The sequence below is a fragment of the Gopherus evgoodei genome, chromosome 5 (assembly GCF_007399415.2).
Source record: "Gopherus evgoodei ecotype Sinaloan lineage chromosome 5, rGopEvg1_v1.p, whole genome shotgun sequence".
Lineage (NCBI taxonomy): Eukaryota > Metazoa > Chordata > Testudines > Testudinidae > Gopherus > Gopherus evgoodei.
In genome coordinates this window covers 116,960,590-116,977,014 of record NC_044326.1, presented here as the reverse complement: position 1 = coordinate 116,977,014, position 16,425 = coordinate 116,960,590, and the positions used below count along the sequence as shown (strand labels likewise).

At 40.2% G+C, this 16,425-nt stretch overlaps 1 protein-coding gene across 23 annotated transcripts in view; it reads right to left on the bottom strand.

The window, feature by feature from the left end:
- The window catches only part of ANK2 (ankyrin 2), a 598,819-nt gene that overhangs the window by 212,909 nt on the left and 369,485 nt on the right, over positions 1 to 16,425 (bottom strand). For all 23 annotated transcript variants that reach the window (XM_030564737.1, XM_030564739.1, XM_030564736.1 and 20 more), the window contains one exon: positions 4,651 to 4,752. In XM_030564737.1, coding sequence (XP_030420597.1) covers positions 4,651 to 4,752 — 102 coding nt within the window. The remainder of the gene's footprint in view (positions 1 to 4,650; positions 4,753 to 16,425) is intronic.

The window sequence follows — 16,425 nt, the reverse complement described above, 5'->3', positions numbered from 1 at the left end:
AAATAATCCACTGAGTGTTTGCTTACAGCCGGATACCACACAGAAGCAGCCAGGGAAACCTCAGACTTCTGCACTCTGGGTCAATGGCAATCAGATGCTTTGTGGGGGATGATATATTTGATGGCCAGGAAGAAGGAGGTGGCTGATCATACTGCTTTCCTACAGTAAAAAGGAATATCTAATATCTACACGGTGTAGACTACACCTCTACCCCCATATAAAGCTGTTCTCGGGAACCAAAAAATCTTACCGTGTTATAGGTGAAACCGCATTATATCCAACTTGCTCTGATCCGCCAGAGTGCATACCCCCGCCTGAGTGCTGCTTTACCACATTATATCTGAATTCATGTTATATTGGGTCACGTTATATCAGGGTAGAGGTATATATATTGCATGGAACCTCTAGAATGTTTACCACTGTGAGCATGTACACTTTCTAACTGGAGTTTTATCTTTCTTATAGTGGGACAATCATGTCCACATTTCCAGCAATTGTTCCCAAAGGAGAAGTGGCACCAATAGTTGTAAACCCTCCCATTACGTCATTTGAATCTATTTAAAACTGCCCTGAAATTACGAAGTGCTTTGGAACCCACATAAAACTATTTGAGGGTCAAGCACTGACTACAAAAATTACAAAAGAAATGCTTTCTGAAATTTTTTAGATGTTAGGTTAGAGTTTGAGAATTAAATGTTCAAAGGAGCTTCCCTCTCTCTAGCAACCAAGGAGGTCATCGCCAGTACATGACAACCATTGAAGTTAAAGATGCATTAGAAACCCAGTATAGATGAAAAGAACCACCCTTCTAGAAGCACCCCTGTATTCACATCCTACAAACCATTGTAATAATCTTTATAAAATATACCTTGTGAAGTCTCATTTGAAAACTAACATCATCACTGATCATTAATATTCTTTGGTGAGTTATGTACACAATGTGTGTTAAGAGTTATGGACATACTGGAATTATGATTAAATCAGGCATGTCAGGGGTAGTTGGTAAACAGGTCTGCAGAATGTATATTTAATTCCATGACCAGCCTCATCTTCAGGCAAAGACAATGAAGGTCCATTTTTACATATTAGGTAAATAAAGATAAAATCTAACAAGTGGGAGAAGAGCATGAAGCGTCCTTCATCACCAGACTCCATGTCACCTTCCTCAAAACCTGAAGAAACTTTACTTTGAGGAGTAACCCTCAGAAGAATCCCTTTTAAACATTTAATGGTCTATAAAAACAGAGGGGTTGAACCTCAAGTGATAAGCAACAGATTGTATACAATATAACTGTATTATAAAATATCAGAGGGGTAGCCGTGTTAGTCTGGATCTGTAAAAGCAGCAAAGAATCCTGTGGCACCTTATAGACTAACAGACGTTTTGGAGCATGAACTTTCGTGGGTGAATACCCACTTCGTCAGATGCATGTAGTGGAAATTTCCAGGGGCAGGTATATATATGCAGGCAAGCTAGAGATAATGAGGTTAGTTCAATCAGGGAGGATGAGGCCCTGTTCTAGCAGTTGAGGTGTGAAAACCAAGGGAGGAGAAACTAGTTTTGTAGCTGGCAAGCCATTCACAGTCTTTGTTTAATCCTGAGCTGATGGTGTCAAGTTTGCAGATGAACTGAAACTCAGCAGTTTCTCTTTGAAGTCTGGTCCTGAAGTTTTAATGCTGCAGGATGGCCACCTTAAGGTCTGCTATAGTGTGGCCAGGGAGGTTGAAGTGTTCTCCTACAGGTTTTTGTATATTGCCATTCCTAATATCTGATTTGTGTCCGTTTATCCTTTTCCATAGCGACTGTCCAGTTTAGCCGATGTACATAGCAGAGGGGCATTGCTGGCATATATTACATTGGTGGACGTGCAGGTGAATGAACCGGTGATGGCATGGCTGATCTGGTTAGGTCCTGTGATGGTGTCGCTGGTGTAGATATGTGGGCAGAGTTGGCATCGAGGTTTGTTGCATGGATTGGTTCCTGAGCTAGAGTTACTATGGTGCGGTCTGCAGTTACTGGTGAGAATATGTTTCAGGTTGGCAGGTTGCCTGTGGGCGAGGACTGGCCTGCCACCCAAGGCCTGTGAAAGTGTGAGATCGTTGTCCAGGATGGGTTGTAGATCCCTGATGATGCGTTGGAGGGGTTTTAGCTGGGGACTGTATGTGATGGCCAGTGGAGTCCTGTTGGTTTCTTTCTTGGGTTTGTCTTGCAGTAGGAGGCTTCTGGGTACATGTCTGGCTCTGTTGATCTGTTTCCTTATTTCCTCATGTGGGTATTGTAGTTTTGAGAATGCTTGGTGGAGATTTTGTAGGTGTTGGTCTCTGTCTGAGGGGTTAGAGCAGATGCGATTGTACACCTCAGTGCTTGGCTGTAGACAATGGATCGTGTGATGTGCCCGGGATGGAAGCTGGAGGCATGAAGGTAGGCATAGCGGTCGGTAGGTTTTCGATATAGGGTGGTGGTAATGTGACCATCACTTATTTGCACCGTAGTGTCTAGGAAGTGGACCTCCCGTGTAGATTGGTCCAGGCTGAGGCTGATGGTGGGGTGGAAGCTGTTGAAATCATGGAGGAATTTTTCCAGAGTCTCCTTCCCATCGGTCCAGATGATGAAGATGTCATTAATGTGGCGTAGGTAGAGAAGGGGCATGAATGGACGAGAGCTGAGAAAGCGTTGTTCCAGATCGGCCATAAAAATATTGGCATATTGTGGGGCCATGCAGGTGCCCATAGCGGTACCACTGAACTGGAGATATATATTGTCATCAAATTTTAAATAGTTGTGTGTGAGGATAAAGGCACAGAGCTCAGAAGCCAGTTGTGCTGTGGCATCATCAGGGATACTGTTCCTGACAGCTTGTATTCCATCTGTGTGTGGGATGTTAGTGTAGAGAGCCTCTACATCCATGGTGGCTAGGATGGTGTTTTCTGGAAGGTCACCAATGCACTGTAGTTTCCTCAGGAAATCAGTGGTGTCACAGAGATAGCTGGGAGTGCTGATGGCATAGGGTCTGAGTAGAGAGTCCACATATCCAGACAGTCCTTCAGTGAGAGTGCCAATGCCCGAGATGATGGGGTGTCCAGGATTTCCGGGTTTGTGGATCTTGGGTAGTAGATAGAATAACCCTGGTCGGGGCTCTAAGGGTATGTTGATTTGTTCCGGTGTTAGTGTAGGGAGTGTCCTGAGTAGATGTTGCAGTTTCTTAGTGTATTCCTCAGTGGGATCTGAGGGAAGTGGCCTGTAGAATTTGGTGTTGGAGAGTTGTCTGGCAGCCTCCTTTTGGTAGTCAGACCTGTTCATGATGACAACAGCACCTCCTTTATCAGCCTCTTTGATGATAATGTCAGGGTGTATTCTGAGGCCATGGATGGCATTGCGTTCTGCACGACTTAGGTTATGAGGCAAGTGATGTTGTTTTTCCACAATTTCTGCCTGTGCACGTCGGCGGAAGCATTCAATGTATAGGTCCAGACTGTCATTTCGGCCCTCAGGAGGAGTCCATGTGGAGTTCTTCTTCTTGTGCTGTTGGTGGGAGGGTACCTGTGTATCAGTGTGCTGTTCAGTGTTGTCCTGGAAGTATTCTTTGAGTTGGAGACGGCGAAAGCAGGCTTCCAGATCGCCGCAGAACTGTATCATGTTGGTGGGGGTGGCAGGGCAGAAAGAGAGTCCCCGAGATAGGACAGACTTTTCTTCTGGGCTGAGTGTGTAGTTGGATAGATTGACGATATTGCTGGGTGGGTTGGGGATACCACGGTTGTGGCCCCATGAGGCAGGTAGGAGTTTAGACAGCTTACAGTCTTTTTTCCTTTGTAGAGAGGTGAAGTGAGTAATGTAGATCTTCTGTCTTATTTTAGTGAAGTCCGTTTGTATGGGAGTTTGGTTATTAATGAGAGTCTCCAGGTTGGAGAGCTCTTTTTTGATTCTCCAGGTCCTGAAGACCTTATGTCTGTAATATCCTAGGACAGACATGCCTTAAACACCACTGCATATAACATGAAAAATAGCAGTTCCTTTTATTTGTCTGAAAAAGAGTGAGTGCATGAGTAAGTGTGAGGAGGAGGATTGGGATAACTAGTGGACAAATAGCAGTGTGGTGGTAGCTTGCATAGGGGACTGTTAAAGCTTGGAAACTGAACCTCATTACACTCTATTACCACAATAGATAGGCCAGGAGAGGAGGAGCTGGAAGAAAAACGTAATAAGCCAGCTGCAAAGCACTCATCCAAGAGAAAGAACTGCCCAGGAACAAACCCTTCCCAGCTAGTATGACTGGGAATCCAAGGTTTACATTTAATTATGACTTTTTTTTCTCCACACACAAAGCCAATTTATTTAGCCAGAAAGCACTTTTTTAGTGTGGATTGAATTGTGGTACTGCCAGGAATAAGGGGCTCAGAAAGGCTTGTTTGCTTAAAATAGAGATGTTCTGTTAAATATGTGTGTGGGCATAGTCAGCTGTGCAAAAGTGGATGCTCCAAGTCAAAGGCCAGAGCTGAAAATGTAGCCCAAACTGACTCAGAACTCGACTGTGAAGATCTTAAAGTGATCTAAACCATAAAACCATTTAAGGTTTTCCTATCTGCAGGGTCCTTATCTGTTACATACAATACTTGAGTACAGCAAACACATGCCCATGCAGTCTCTCTTACCTGATTACATGTATTAATGTCTATTCCACCCTTCAGATATTCCACTACTTTGTCCAGATTGCCAGCTCTGGCAGCTCGAAGAAAGCTTGCATTGCTGTCAGACTGTGAAAAGAGGAGGAAAAAAACAAAACTCAAATTACTGCTTTAAAGAGAATACAGCACTGATATAATCAAAGGTATCCACATTGTATGCTGAAGCTGTAACAATATGGTGCAAAGAAAATTGTTCATACATTTTACCTTCATTGATTCATATACATCCTGAACAGTACAAAATTGGCACAAAGGACTAATAGACTTCTCAGACTGAGCAAAATACTGCAACAGTTGCCAAAGGTAAAAAATTGGTTAGCTTGAAGGAAGAGAGTAAAAATCCTGCTAGTTAAAATTAATAATAGTAGGTAAAGGAACAGAGTCTAGCTAAGTACAACCAATTTGCCAGTCACCGAATCCCTCTTTCTGCATATGTACCCACATCAGATAGTTTACTAACATTTCACCAGGAACCTCTGATGGTTCTAAGGTAGTTTACTAACATTTCACCTGGGTCATAAGCAACCAATCATCTCTTCTGCTGTTGTTTCCATTTTGAGAGAGAAATCTCACTAGAATTTGGGCTCTTATTTGAATGTGCCTGGCTGACTCTCTCACACACACAAAACAACCTGTAAAATATTTGGAAGAGAGAAGGCCCCATCAAATATCCGTAATCAGCTGAGATGAGCATGAATAAAACAGCTTGAACACACGAGTAGAGTGCAATGATTAACAGCGTGTGTAAATGTGGCACTGCAGACAGCCCTAACATGTTTTCCATGAAACCAGTGCTGCAGGTATGCTTAACCTTGGGCCACGGACCCAAAGGGGATGAAGTATCTATATCCAAGATAATGTTGCAACCATCATCATTCCCCTCCTACGCTGCTTTTGCTCACATATTCACATTTAAAGTCCAACAGTAACCCAAGGGAGTATGAAATGCTTTTAGCCCTGCTCCCTTTGTCTTTAATTAGAGCACAGAATTCAAATTGGTCAACAGATACAAACACAATGATGCACCAGTGTGCACCTGCAGTTAAGTCAATTGCCAATTAATACAGCGGTCAGCAGAGAGAGAAGAATGGAGTGCTATAGCAGCAGGGTTAAATCAGTATGATTATGGTCATGTATGAAGATTTGGGGACCTAAAGAAAGAGAAAGTAATTCTTGCTATTTTATACTTTCTGCAGGCAGAACAGAAAGTGCAATTTGAAGGGAAAGACTAAATAAAAAAAAATCTACTAGTATGTTTTTGACTGGTAACATTTTCCAGCACAGGAGGAAATTATTGTGATCATAGTGATGCAGAAGAATAGGCATAAGAATGCTCTGCTACTTAAAGTTTTGCTGTAATATCTCAGACTTACATTAAACACATTTTCCATGTACTCCCATCGCCGTTCTAGGATCAAGACTGTGAAGCCCATTCTCCTGAAGGCAGCTTTTATGCAGCTTAATAATACTAATCACATTGATCCATTTATTTCCACCACCATTGCTCTCCATCACTCCATAGGAGCTCAATTTACATAACTGGTTCCCACCTATTTTAACCTGCAACAGATGGATATCATCAGACCTATTCTTTTTACTACTGTATTTCATGCCAAGACAAAAAGATTTCCTTCTAAATTCCTTTCAGCAAATTTCTTTCATTGTCTTTTATAGTGTTAAGAAAGAAGACGATCTTTCTTACACACAGCAGGGTGGAGAAGAAAGGTAGCATAGGAATTTGGATTCACAGAGTCACATTACAGCCTGAGGCATAAGCCAATCAGGCATTGCATAAAGCATGACATAGCAGTGGTCTCTGCCACATGCTTGAAAGATACCATCTGTATCAGTAGTTTCCGACCTATTGTCAGCAGAATCCTAGGGATCAGCAGACTATGTGTAAGGGGTCTGCAAAAGGTTGTTGTTACCAAAGAACAGTGATCTTCAGCCTGTGGTCTGGGGACCTCTGGAGGTCTGTAGACTATGTCTAAGATTTCCAAATGGGTCTACACCTTCATTTGAAATTTTTTAGGGGTCCACAAATGAAAAAAGTTTGACAACCATTGGTCTAAATAAAAGGAGATATTGAGCAATGCAGCCATCTCCTATATTACACGTGTGCACACACACACTGTAATTTTAATGACCTTGAAAAAAATCAACTGTCTTGAAGTAGAAGCACTGAAAAAGCCAGAAATTAAAGCATTTTTGGTGAAATACTGGCCCTAATGAAGTCAGTGGGAGATTTGAGAAAGTAATTCACTCACTATGGTTATGTCAATTTTTGTTTGTTGACACTTTTTACATGTCTACAGGAATTAACAGTCCCAAGGCTACAGTCAGTTGCTTTCATAGTTTCAAAAATGTGTAAGTGGTAAAGACATGAGTAATGACACACAATGCAATCAATGCTCTTTTATTAAGGACATGGAAATCCAACATTTATTTGCTTTTCTTCCAGCCAGACAACTATATTAAAAGTTAATGTTAGACTCCCAATTATTTTTGGAAAATCAGCTTTCAGCCACAGGCAGGGTGATATTTTACATTTGTTTCTGGCTAGAAGGGTGAAAAGCTTTATTGTCATATATGAATCTCACTACCTTGATTCATACCTTTGCCTCTTCAAGTCTAGACTACTGCAATGCATTCTACTTAGTGATCTATTTTAGGTCATTCAGATACCACCCTGGTGGAGAACAGTTCCCTTGCTAAGAAAGGTATCCCATAAGTATATTAGACTAGTGCTCTGGGATCTGCACTGATGAGTCTGCCGGGGGTTCCTGGGTGGAGTTTAAAGTATCAATTTAAACATATAAAACCCTAACTCAGTGCTCTCCAACCTTTTCCGTCTGGCGGGTGCCAGATGATGAGCCACGGAGGACCGTGGTGGTGGACAAGCATCCGCCAAAATTCCGCCAACAAGCAGCAATGTCAATAGGTGTCACAGCCGAAATGCTGCCGACAAGCAGTGTCATCCAGAGGTGTGTCTGCCAAAATACCGCTGAAAATCGGTGGCATCTCGATGGCGACGCCTCTGGATGACGCAGCTTGTCAGTGGCATTTCAGTGGATGCTCATCCGCCAGACAGTATGTGGGCACACTTAGACGCCCGCGGGCACCGCGTTGGGGACCCCTGCCCTAACTGGTGCGGTACCTGCCTCCTTGGATGACAAGCTCTCCATGTCAGACTGCTGCAGTTAAAAGCAGGAGAGGTGCTCATGCTGAAGCAAAGCTTTATTTATGCTGAAGCAAAGCTCCCCTAGTGTAAAAGTTAAAAAGATGCCCATTGAGAAGGTCCAGTCAGTATCACTTGGCTTTGGAATTTGCTCCCCATCCACTTGGTCTCAAATATCCTTGATGTGTTGACATTCAAGTCACACTACAACTACAGGCTTGAGTTTTGTAGGGGAGATTCTGAGGAGCTGGAGGTTGGTTGAGGAGCAATTTCTTAGAAAGGGTGAGGTTTTTTTCTTCTATTTTTTCTTTTTAGTAAAAAGTTTGATTTATGCTTAGTTGTGATTTTAAACAACTGTCAAAGCTGCCCAGATGTTGGAATAGGTGTGTTGGGTTTGTCTGTTACAAATCTAAATTTCAAAAGCACTAATGTTTAGGTTTGTATCTGTGTATGTATGTATGAATGGCTTGCCAACTACAGAACCAGTTTCTCCTCTCTTCGTTTTCACACCTCAACTGCTAGAACAGGGCCTCATCCTCCCTAATTGAACTGACCTCGTTATCTCTAGCTTGCTTGCTAGCATATATATACCTGCCCCTGGATATTTCCACCACATGGATCTGAAGAAGTGGGTATTCACCCACGAAAGCTCATGCTCCAAAACGTTTGTTAGTCTATAAGGTGCCACAGGATTCTTTGCTGCTTTTACAGATCCAGACTAACACGGCTACCCCTCTGATACATGACAGATTTTCTAGAATCCCATCAGAATCAAAATTAGTTTCCGCTTTTAATAAGAGTTTTCCAGTATATCAATAAAAATATAATTCCCAACCAAAACTTTGAAATAATGGGTCAACTTCATCTTGTGGACTTCAGTGGAGTTACATTATGGATGAATTTGGTCCAGAATACCCAAAGACAAGTTAATTACCGGAAGCAGACCTGGTTTAGTCTACACAAGACAAAGCGAATCCACACAGGCAGACCCTTTTGCCATGGAGGTCTGACTGCAGGGCCAGGAACAAACTGCTCAGGCCACTGAAAGACATGTCTGTTAGTCACAGGCACAGTTTATCTTCTTTTATTTTGTTTTGTACGTTTTTCTGTTTTCATTTTTCTTACATAAAACTGAACTTCCTTTCCCTAGTCTATATAGAAAATTGTCTTTATTGACATTAACCTTTGACTAATTTTGTAGCAATTTTTAAAAAAAAACCTGTTTTTCTTTGTAAAATTAGCAAATAATATCACTACTGCCTCCCCTGAAATAATGGAACACAATTCCCTGCAGTCACCTGGTCTCTCACCAGGTGTGGCTCATTCTGTAATCAGGCTTGCCTGGCCCTCCAGCCCTTACGGGGTGAGCCACCCCATTACACTGATATTAGACACCATAGTCATACAGAACATGGAGAATATTGTTACATATTTCTTAATTATAGACTCACAAAACCAATGAAATATTCCACTTTCATGAGCTTTTCAAAGGTGCAGTACTACATTTCAAAGCCTGGACAATGTAGGAGGTTGCGCTGAAGGCAAAGTACTAATGTGTGAAATTTACTGTGCCAGTTTGCTCTGCAACTCTGCAGTTTTTTAAGACAAGATCTTTTTATTCCTCCTTCTAACTGTCAAAGTCTAAGGAAGCACGTTTTTACCAATACTGTCATCTATATAATTTATCAACCGGTATTCTCATAAATTCAGATCAACTCTCTCAAAATCTTATTACTACTCATCAATCGAAGGGTTTTCTGTAGTTTGAGGTGCTGTGAAACTATGGTTTCTAGTTATTGCAGACTTTCTCCATCACTTGAAAAATCCTTGGGAAGTATTTTGTTTCCCTATAGGCAGATATTCATTTGAATTCATTACACCTCTCAATGGCACAGCAGTTGAGAATATTAGGCCAGCTGATTCTTCAACTTTTTGGTTGACTACATGATGTTACCATCTGTCACTGCGACTTGTTTTGGGGGAAAAAATGAAGATAAAAACACACAGAATTCATTGTACTTTTACCAAATGCACTTTCCCTTCCTATGCACATCCTTCTGAGCTCTCTAAGAGATGGTAGAGATTCACAGACCACAGTCAAGTTTCCACTCTCTCCAGAAGAAAATGTACCACCAACAAAAATCAAAGCCATCTCTAGAAAAGAGAAAAACTAGCACCATAAGCAAAATCTAGAGTTCCTAATATTAGCAGCTTGTATTTATGGACACCCAATTTTAGGTACCCTCGAACTTTAATTTGCACACACTCAAATTGTATTTGCACATGCAAATCAGAGATTTTGGCTATTAAGAATCAGGCATAGTTATAGCCATTAAAATGAAACATATAAGACCATGGGAACTATATGTCATCCCATGTTATGAAAATGAATGATGCTGCACTGCATTTCTTGTGTAGCACTTAACCGTTTAAGAATACTCAACTGATATTTTATAGTAGAAAGTAATAAACTGCCAATCTTGGCGCATCAACGTGTTTTTCTTCTAACGTATTATTTTGAGAGGTCTCTGCTGAGGTGAAAAATACAGTTGCAGTGTGATAGGGTTCCCTCACTGCTCATAGTACCTCCTCCTGGACTTCCGGGAATTAGCTCTACCAGGTGCTGCACCCTTCTCAGCAGTCTTTCTACCCATTGTCTTCTCTCAGTGTGCAGCCTCTCTCGCTCTCCGAGCTGCAGCTTCTGATCTGTGACGTGGCCCTCTGGCCAGGTCACTAAGTTCCTCCTCTTTGAGGGAAATTGCAGTCCTCCCAGACCAGCTGTTTGGCTGACATCTCAAATGCCCTGTGACACTTGGGTCACTATCCAGTGGCTGGTAGGAGAACCCAGGCCCACCCTCTACACTGGGTTCCAGTGCAGGGACCCTATAACACGCAGCCAAGGCCTGTACTGTCTCAGCCCTTGCTGCTGTTTCCCTCAGCTTCTTCCTATATAACTGGCTCTCTTCCCTCTTTGGGTTTGCCAACCTACTCTCCCCTCCTCTCAAGAAGTGACTGTGGACTCCTTCCCATCTGCTCTCCGCTCCTGGGCTTTATACAGGCCCTTCCTGTTCCTGTCCAGCTGATCCTGCTTCTAATTAGTGGCCTCCTTGTAGCCTTCCTGTCCTAATTTACCCTTTTAGGGCCAGTGTGGGGAATGCACCCTATCACAGATAGTTACTGTAATGTTTGATTGGCCCCTGGAAGAAATGTGCATTTTTTACAGCAACTGTGATAGAACCAGTATTGTTTACCATACAATTCTGCAGTACATTTCCCAAGTGCTCATCACAAATCAGAGTGACACTACAAAAAACCTTCTAATAAGATTGTGGTGCTAGAATGCTGGGAAATTGAGATAGTTTTGTTTAATTCTCTTTACTTGCAATGCAATGCTAACAGATATTTCAGTTTTGTGCATAATGCTTTGGTTATAGTGTATTCTGTAAACTGCAACACTCCTTGTACGCCTTTTGAATAAATCTGTTTCCTATCATTTGGTGACGTCTACTTTATTATTTCATTAAAATACAAAAAAAATCTTTAATATAACAATAAGGTAAATCATTTAACAATGCCAGTTTTGAATGTCCATTGACCTTGTTTCTTCTGTTAAATCTCTTCCACACCAATTTTCCAAGCCATTTTTCTATCCTCAATCAAGTCTCTACTAAAGACACATTTCTTTCCTGATTTCTTGTTTTCCCCTTTGTATTCCAACTTCTGTTTCTCTTTTTAGACTGCAAGCTCTTTAGAGCACAAACTATCTCATTTTGTGCCCTGTGTGCTTCAGAAATGGTCATGTTCAGAAGTTTAGAAATGTAAAACATAACTTTACCTCTGCCCCCATATATATGAACTACAGAGCAGTAATTTCATGAACACATACTATTTCTCAAACAATACCCAATAATATTTCATGATGTTTTCTGCCCTTATAGAAAAAAAATTCATTCTTGGAAAATTTATAAGCTATGCAGGATCATAAAAATTTTAGTTCAAAATCCTTTTCTGTATTGAAAACTGTCTGCAAAGGAATGTTTTCATGTTGAAAACTTTCTCCATAGACATGTCCCAGTGATGTATGGTGTATGATGTATGACATCCCAATTAACATAACATGTATCTGATGATGTTAGCTCTGATGCTAACAAGTTACTGCCATAATGTGCAAAACCAACTTCTAAAATGCTCAGAGTTTTGCTTTTGTTATTTACTCAGACAAAAAGAGGGTCATATTGCAATGTTGAGTTGGTTTTGAGTTATGTATGAGTTAAAAAAAAAATCTTAAAATTTACTTGAAGTGGGAAGTGTTTTTCACCCAGTGTTGAATAGTGCAAAAACAGTTGATGTGATTTTGCTCAAGTCTTTCTATATAACAAAAATTAGGTTATTTTAAAGTCACTTTTTACTTGTGACTGAACTTGAAGAATTTCAGCCAGAATGAAGACATTTTCCGAAAGCACTGAACATATATAAATGTATTATGAAACACCTGACCTAATCTTATCTACAATAGTGGCAACCAATATGACTGGTTAAATACAAATTTACTTTTATTAGTATCTACCATAATTCTTAAGATATTAGACACAGGAAGGCAAAGAGGAAAACAATTTAGAGAAATAATATTTGCTAAAGAATGGCTGACACTGGCTGTGGTTTCAGCCTCTTGATTCAAGACTAGTACCAATGCCAGAATTTTTGCCTGCATGTAACACTTGTTAAACCACATATAATTTAGGGGCTCCTAGTAACTGAGCTATACACTACTGTTGTAAGTAATCCTGTATTTTAATAGTTAGAAGTCTTCCTTTTGGGTCTCACATGCTCTGTTCAGATTCCTATTTTCTTCTTTGGCTTTCTATTAATGCTTCTTCTTATCAAAATGACGTTCTAAAAATGTTATAGCCAGGAAGGTCACAGTTAAAAGTGAAACTCTCTACTCAATCTACCTTCCTGTATTTATCTATTGCAGCATATATTGTGAGGGACCACCCTGTGTTTAGAACTCAGTGGAATGCTGGACATGATCAGGTGAGTTGAGAATGAAAATTCAGCTTTATGTCTGAATCCTGTTGATTTTGTGGATTCACTTTTCAGTTACAAGGTGACAGGCTTCCTATTCAATTAGCAAAGCCATCCAGTCTACCATGTTAAGCCATTTTTGTTGCAAAACAAAATGTATTATTACAGGGACCAAGTTAGATTTTATGATCAACTTCTATATACAAAATATTTACAAAAGTTAATAGCTTTTTACCTGCTATTACAGTGTACTGCAACAGCTAATGGCATCACTAACAGATAAAATAGCACAGGGAACTGCATTCCATGCACTGCTTCAAAAATAATATTCACAATCTTTTACAGTTAATAGGGCACCCTCAAGACCACTCTGCAAACATTAAGGAATTTAATGTCACCATTTTCCTGCAAATTAGGGCCTATGCTTCAAATAAGGAAAATGAGAAATAACGAGGGAGAATAACTGTCTTGTCCAAAATCACAAAGAAAATCGATGAAGGAACAGCCTGTTGACCTACTCCTGTGCCTTAAACACAGTCTGTTAACTGAAGGAGGAAAGCATGAAATTCAAAACTGAAGTACTGGGCAGTTAAGCAAATAATGTATTTTATATAGTAACTTTTATGTCTAAATATGTATTCTACTAATGATCTTAGATCTCAAAGAACTTCTCTTTTTTTTTTCTTTTTAAGTTCACCTTTAAAGTGTTCACTCTAAAACACACAGATCCGATCTTATGGAATCCACTTAGTTGGATATGACCTTGAAGGATAAAGAACTCTGATCCAGATGGATGGGTGAGCAACAAAATATGCTTATTAACTTGTCTCTATTATATGCCAACAGATTCAATCAATTACCCATTCTAAAAATGTTCAAATGAAATTGGGCCTTGAATTATCATTATGATATATACCATTTCTGTCCAGGAACCTAGAAACTGCCATTGTGAAGAGCTTCTGGTTTTATTTGACAGTGTTACAACCACTCCCAATATTTACAATGGCAAAGTGTTTGTAAACCAGCTGCTTTCATAGTGCAATGCTGATGGCTTGTTAACTTTGTTAATGTGGAATTCAGTCCATTAAAAAATCCCTTCATTCTTTGGCTGTTCATCACATTAAAATATTAAAGTAATGTCTGGAAAACACAGTATATGTGGTTCCGCCATCCACAATAATAAAACCATGGTCTACGATCTGGTTTTTGTCTTTTTCTCATGTTTTCAAGCAGCTACAAGATATTGAGAGAGAGAGAGAGAGAGAGAGAGAGAGAGAGAGAGAGAGAGAGAGAGAGAGAGAGAGTGTGTGTGTGTGTGTGTGTGTGTGTGTGTGTGTGTGTGTGTGTGTGTGTGTGTGTGTGTGTGTGTGTGTGTGTGTGTGTGTGTGTGTGTGTGTGTGTGTGAATATATTTCTCTCTAGTTTTGTATTATGCCAGACTTCCTATAGTGTTAAATTTACCATCATATCCTTGGGGCAACCATTACATTTTTGTCCCAATTGATCTGATTAATCTCTGGTTTCAGAGACCATCTGTTTAAAACCAGACAGCATGCAATTGGGTGTAACTCTATAAAACTGCACAGAAGCTGCATCCTTACACTGCATATTTTATATGAAGGGTTTTTGCCAACATAGTAAGTAATTGTTTTATCTCACCATATTCAAATGAATGAGACTCGAAAAGACGATATTTTTATGTAGAAACCTTTGCTGCAAAGCCTTGAGAGCTACGATTTCTTAGGCATTTGCATCTTATCTTCTATGTTCAGAACAATCTTCTATACTGATCTCAAAGTGCTGGTGCTCTCCAGAGGGCATCACTATTGATCAGTGACATGGTTTATGAATAGCAAGCTTAAGATGGCGCTACGAGTCAGAATGCCAAGGCATTTTTTGAGAAGAGTATCACAGCACATTATCAAACTCTCAGATATGCAGGCTACTGGCAAAGCTAAGTCTTTCACTTGCAGTAAAATAGGCTCAGTGATCTGACCCTGGTAGGTCTGTAAGGCCACGTCCAGACTACCCGCCGTATCGGCGGGTTAAAATCGATTGCTCGGGGATCGATATATCGCGTCTAATCTAGACGCGATATATCGATCCCCGAGCGCGCTTATATCGATTCCGGAACTCCATCAACCCCAACGGAGTTCCGGAATCAACACGGAGAGCCGCGAACATCGATCCCGCGTGGTGTGGACGGGTGAGTAATCCGATCTTAGATATTCGACTTCAGCTATGTTATTCACATAGCTGAAGTTGCGTATCTAAGATCGATTTCCCCCCCCCCCCAGTGTGGACCAGCCCTAAAAGGCTGAATAAAGAGAAGTAATGATATCAGCAATGAAGAGTCATTTCCCAAGCTTTATTAAGAGCATGCAGATTTCATACGCAAACTAACTATATATGGAGTAGCATTTTTCATTTCCAACACACTCTCCTTTGAGATAGATTTTACAAAGTAGTTAAGTGACTTGCTCAATTATCATGTAAGGTGGCAATTTCAAATAACTCAGTAATTTTATTACTGTTTCTGTGCTCGAACCAATTGTGCAAATTTCTCCATACATGCAAGTTGCACAGGTATCTTCTTATTACTCATCTTGGAATATGCCTTTTTCTTATAAAAGGCAGAGAATTAGTTAATTCAGAGCTAAAAAATTTTAAAACTAAAACAGCAATCTGAATAAACAAATAGGTACATTATTAAAAATTATTTAAATAGCATTCATGTATAAGGTAGGGGCACAACAAAACTTTGCAGTCATCTCATCTTCTCAAACCTAATTTCCAGCAAGCGAACTTAATCATATGAATTACTGAAAAGACGACCAAAATGGAAAGGCAACTTTTCCTGTATGGGAGTCCATGTACAAGCCAAGGACTCTTTATCAACATGCAACTGATTGATCTCTCTTTGGAGAACAATTTAACTATTGTTTTAATCTCATTGGCTTTGACCCATTATACTTACTAGCCCTCTATGGAGGCTGGAGGTGACAGTTGTCAGAAAAACTTTTGGTAAAAAGAATTCTATTCCTTTGGATACATACAGCATATATGAATAGTTCTCACATGTATTTTAGGCATTTGCAGCCATTAGATCAGTTCACCTTGGAATGTTGTGAAGTAGACTAAAAAGTTGACAAAAAACTTTCAGTGGAGACAGTTTTGCAATATAGCAACTGATCTGGGTCTAAATCACAATCCTGCATCTGAACACCATGGCCATCACAGAGATTGGAATATGAGTCCAAACTCTGGTACCAGGCCTATTGCTACTTATTACAAAAACACTGTTTGTTATAATAAAAGCATGCACGGAAAAGAGATACAAGAAAAAAATATTTGCATTTGTGTTGTGTGCTCTTTTAGAAGCAGTTTCTTGTTGGACTTCTGTAATCATTAAAATTACATTCATTTGTAACAAATTAATATTAGCTTGCATACATTTAGATAATCTAAGTATCATAGGAAGTCCTATAAAGGAATAGCTAGGAGTCAAAAGTTATGTTTCGCCTATGTAGATGGGAAGAA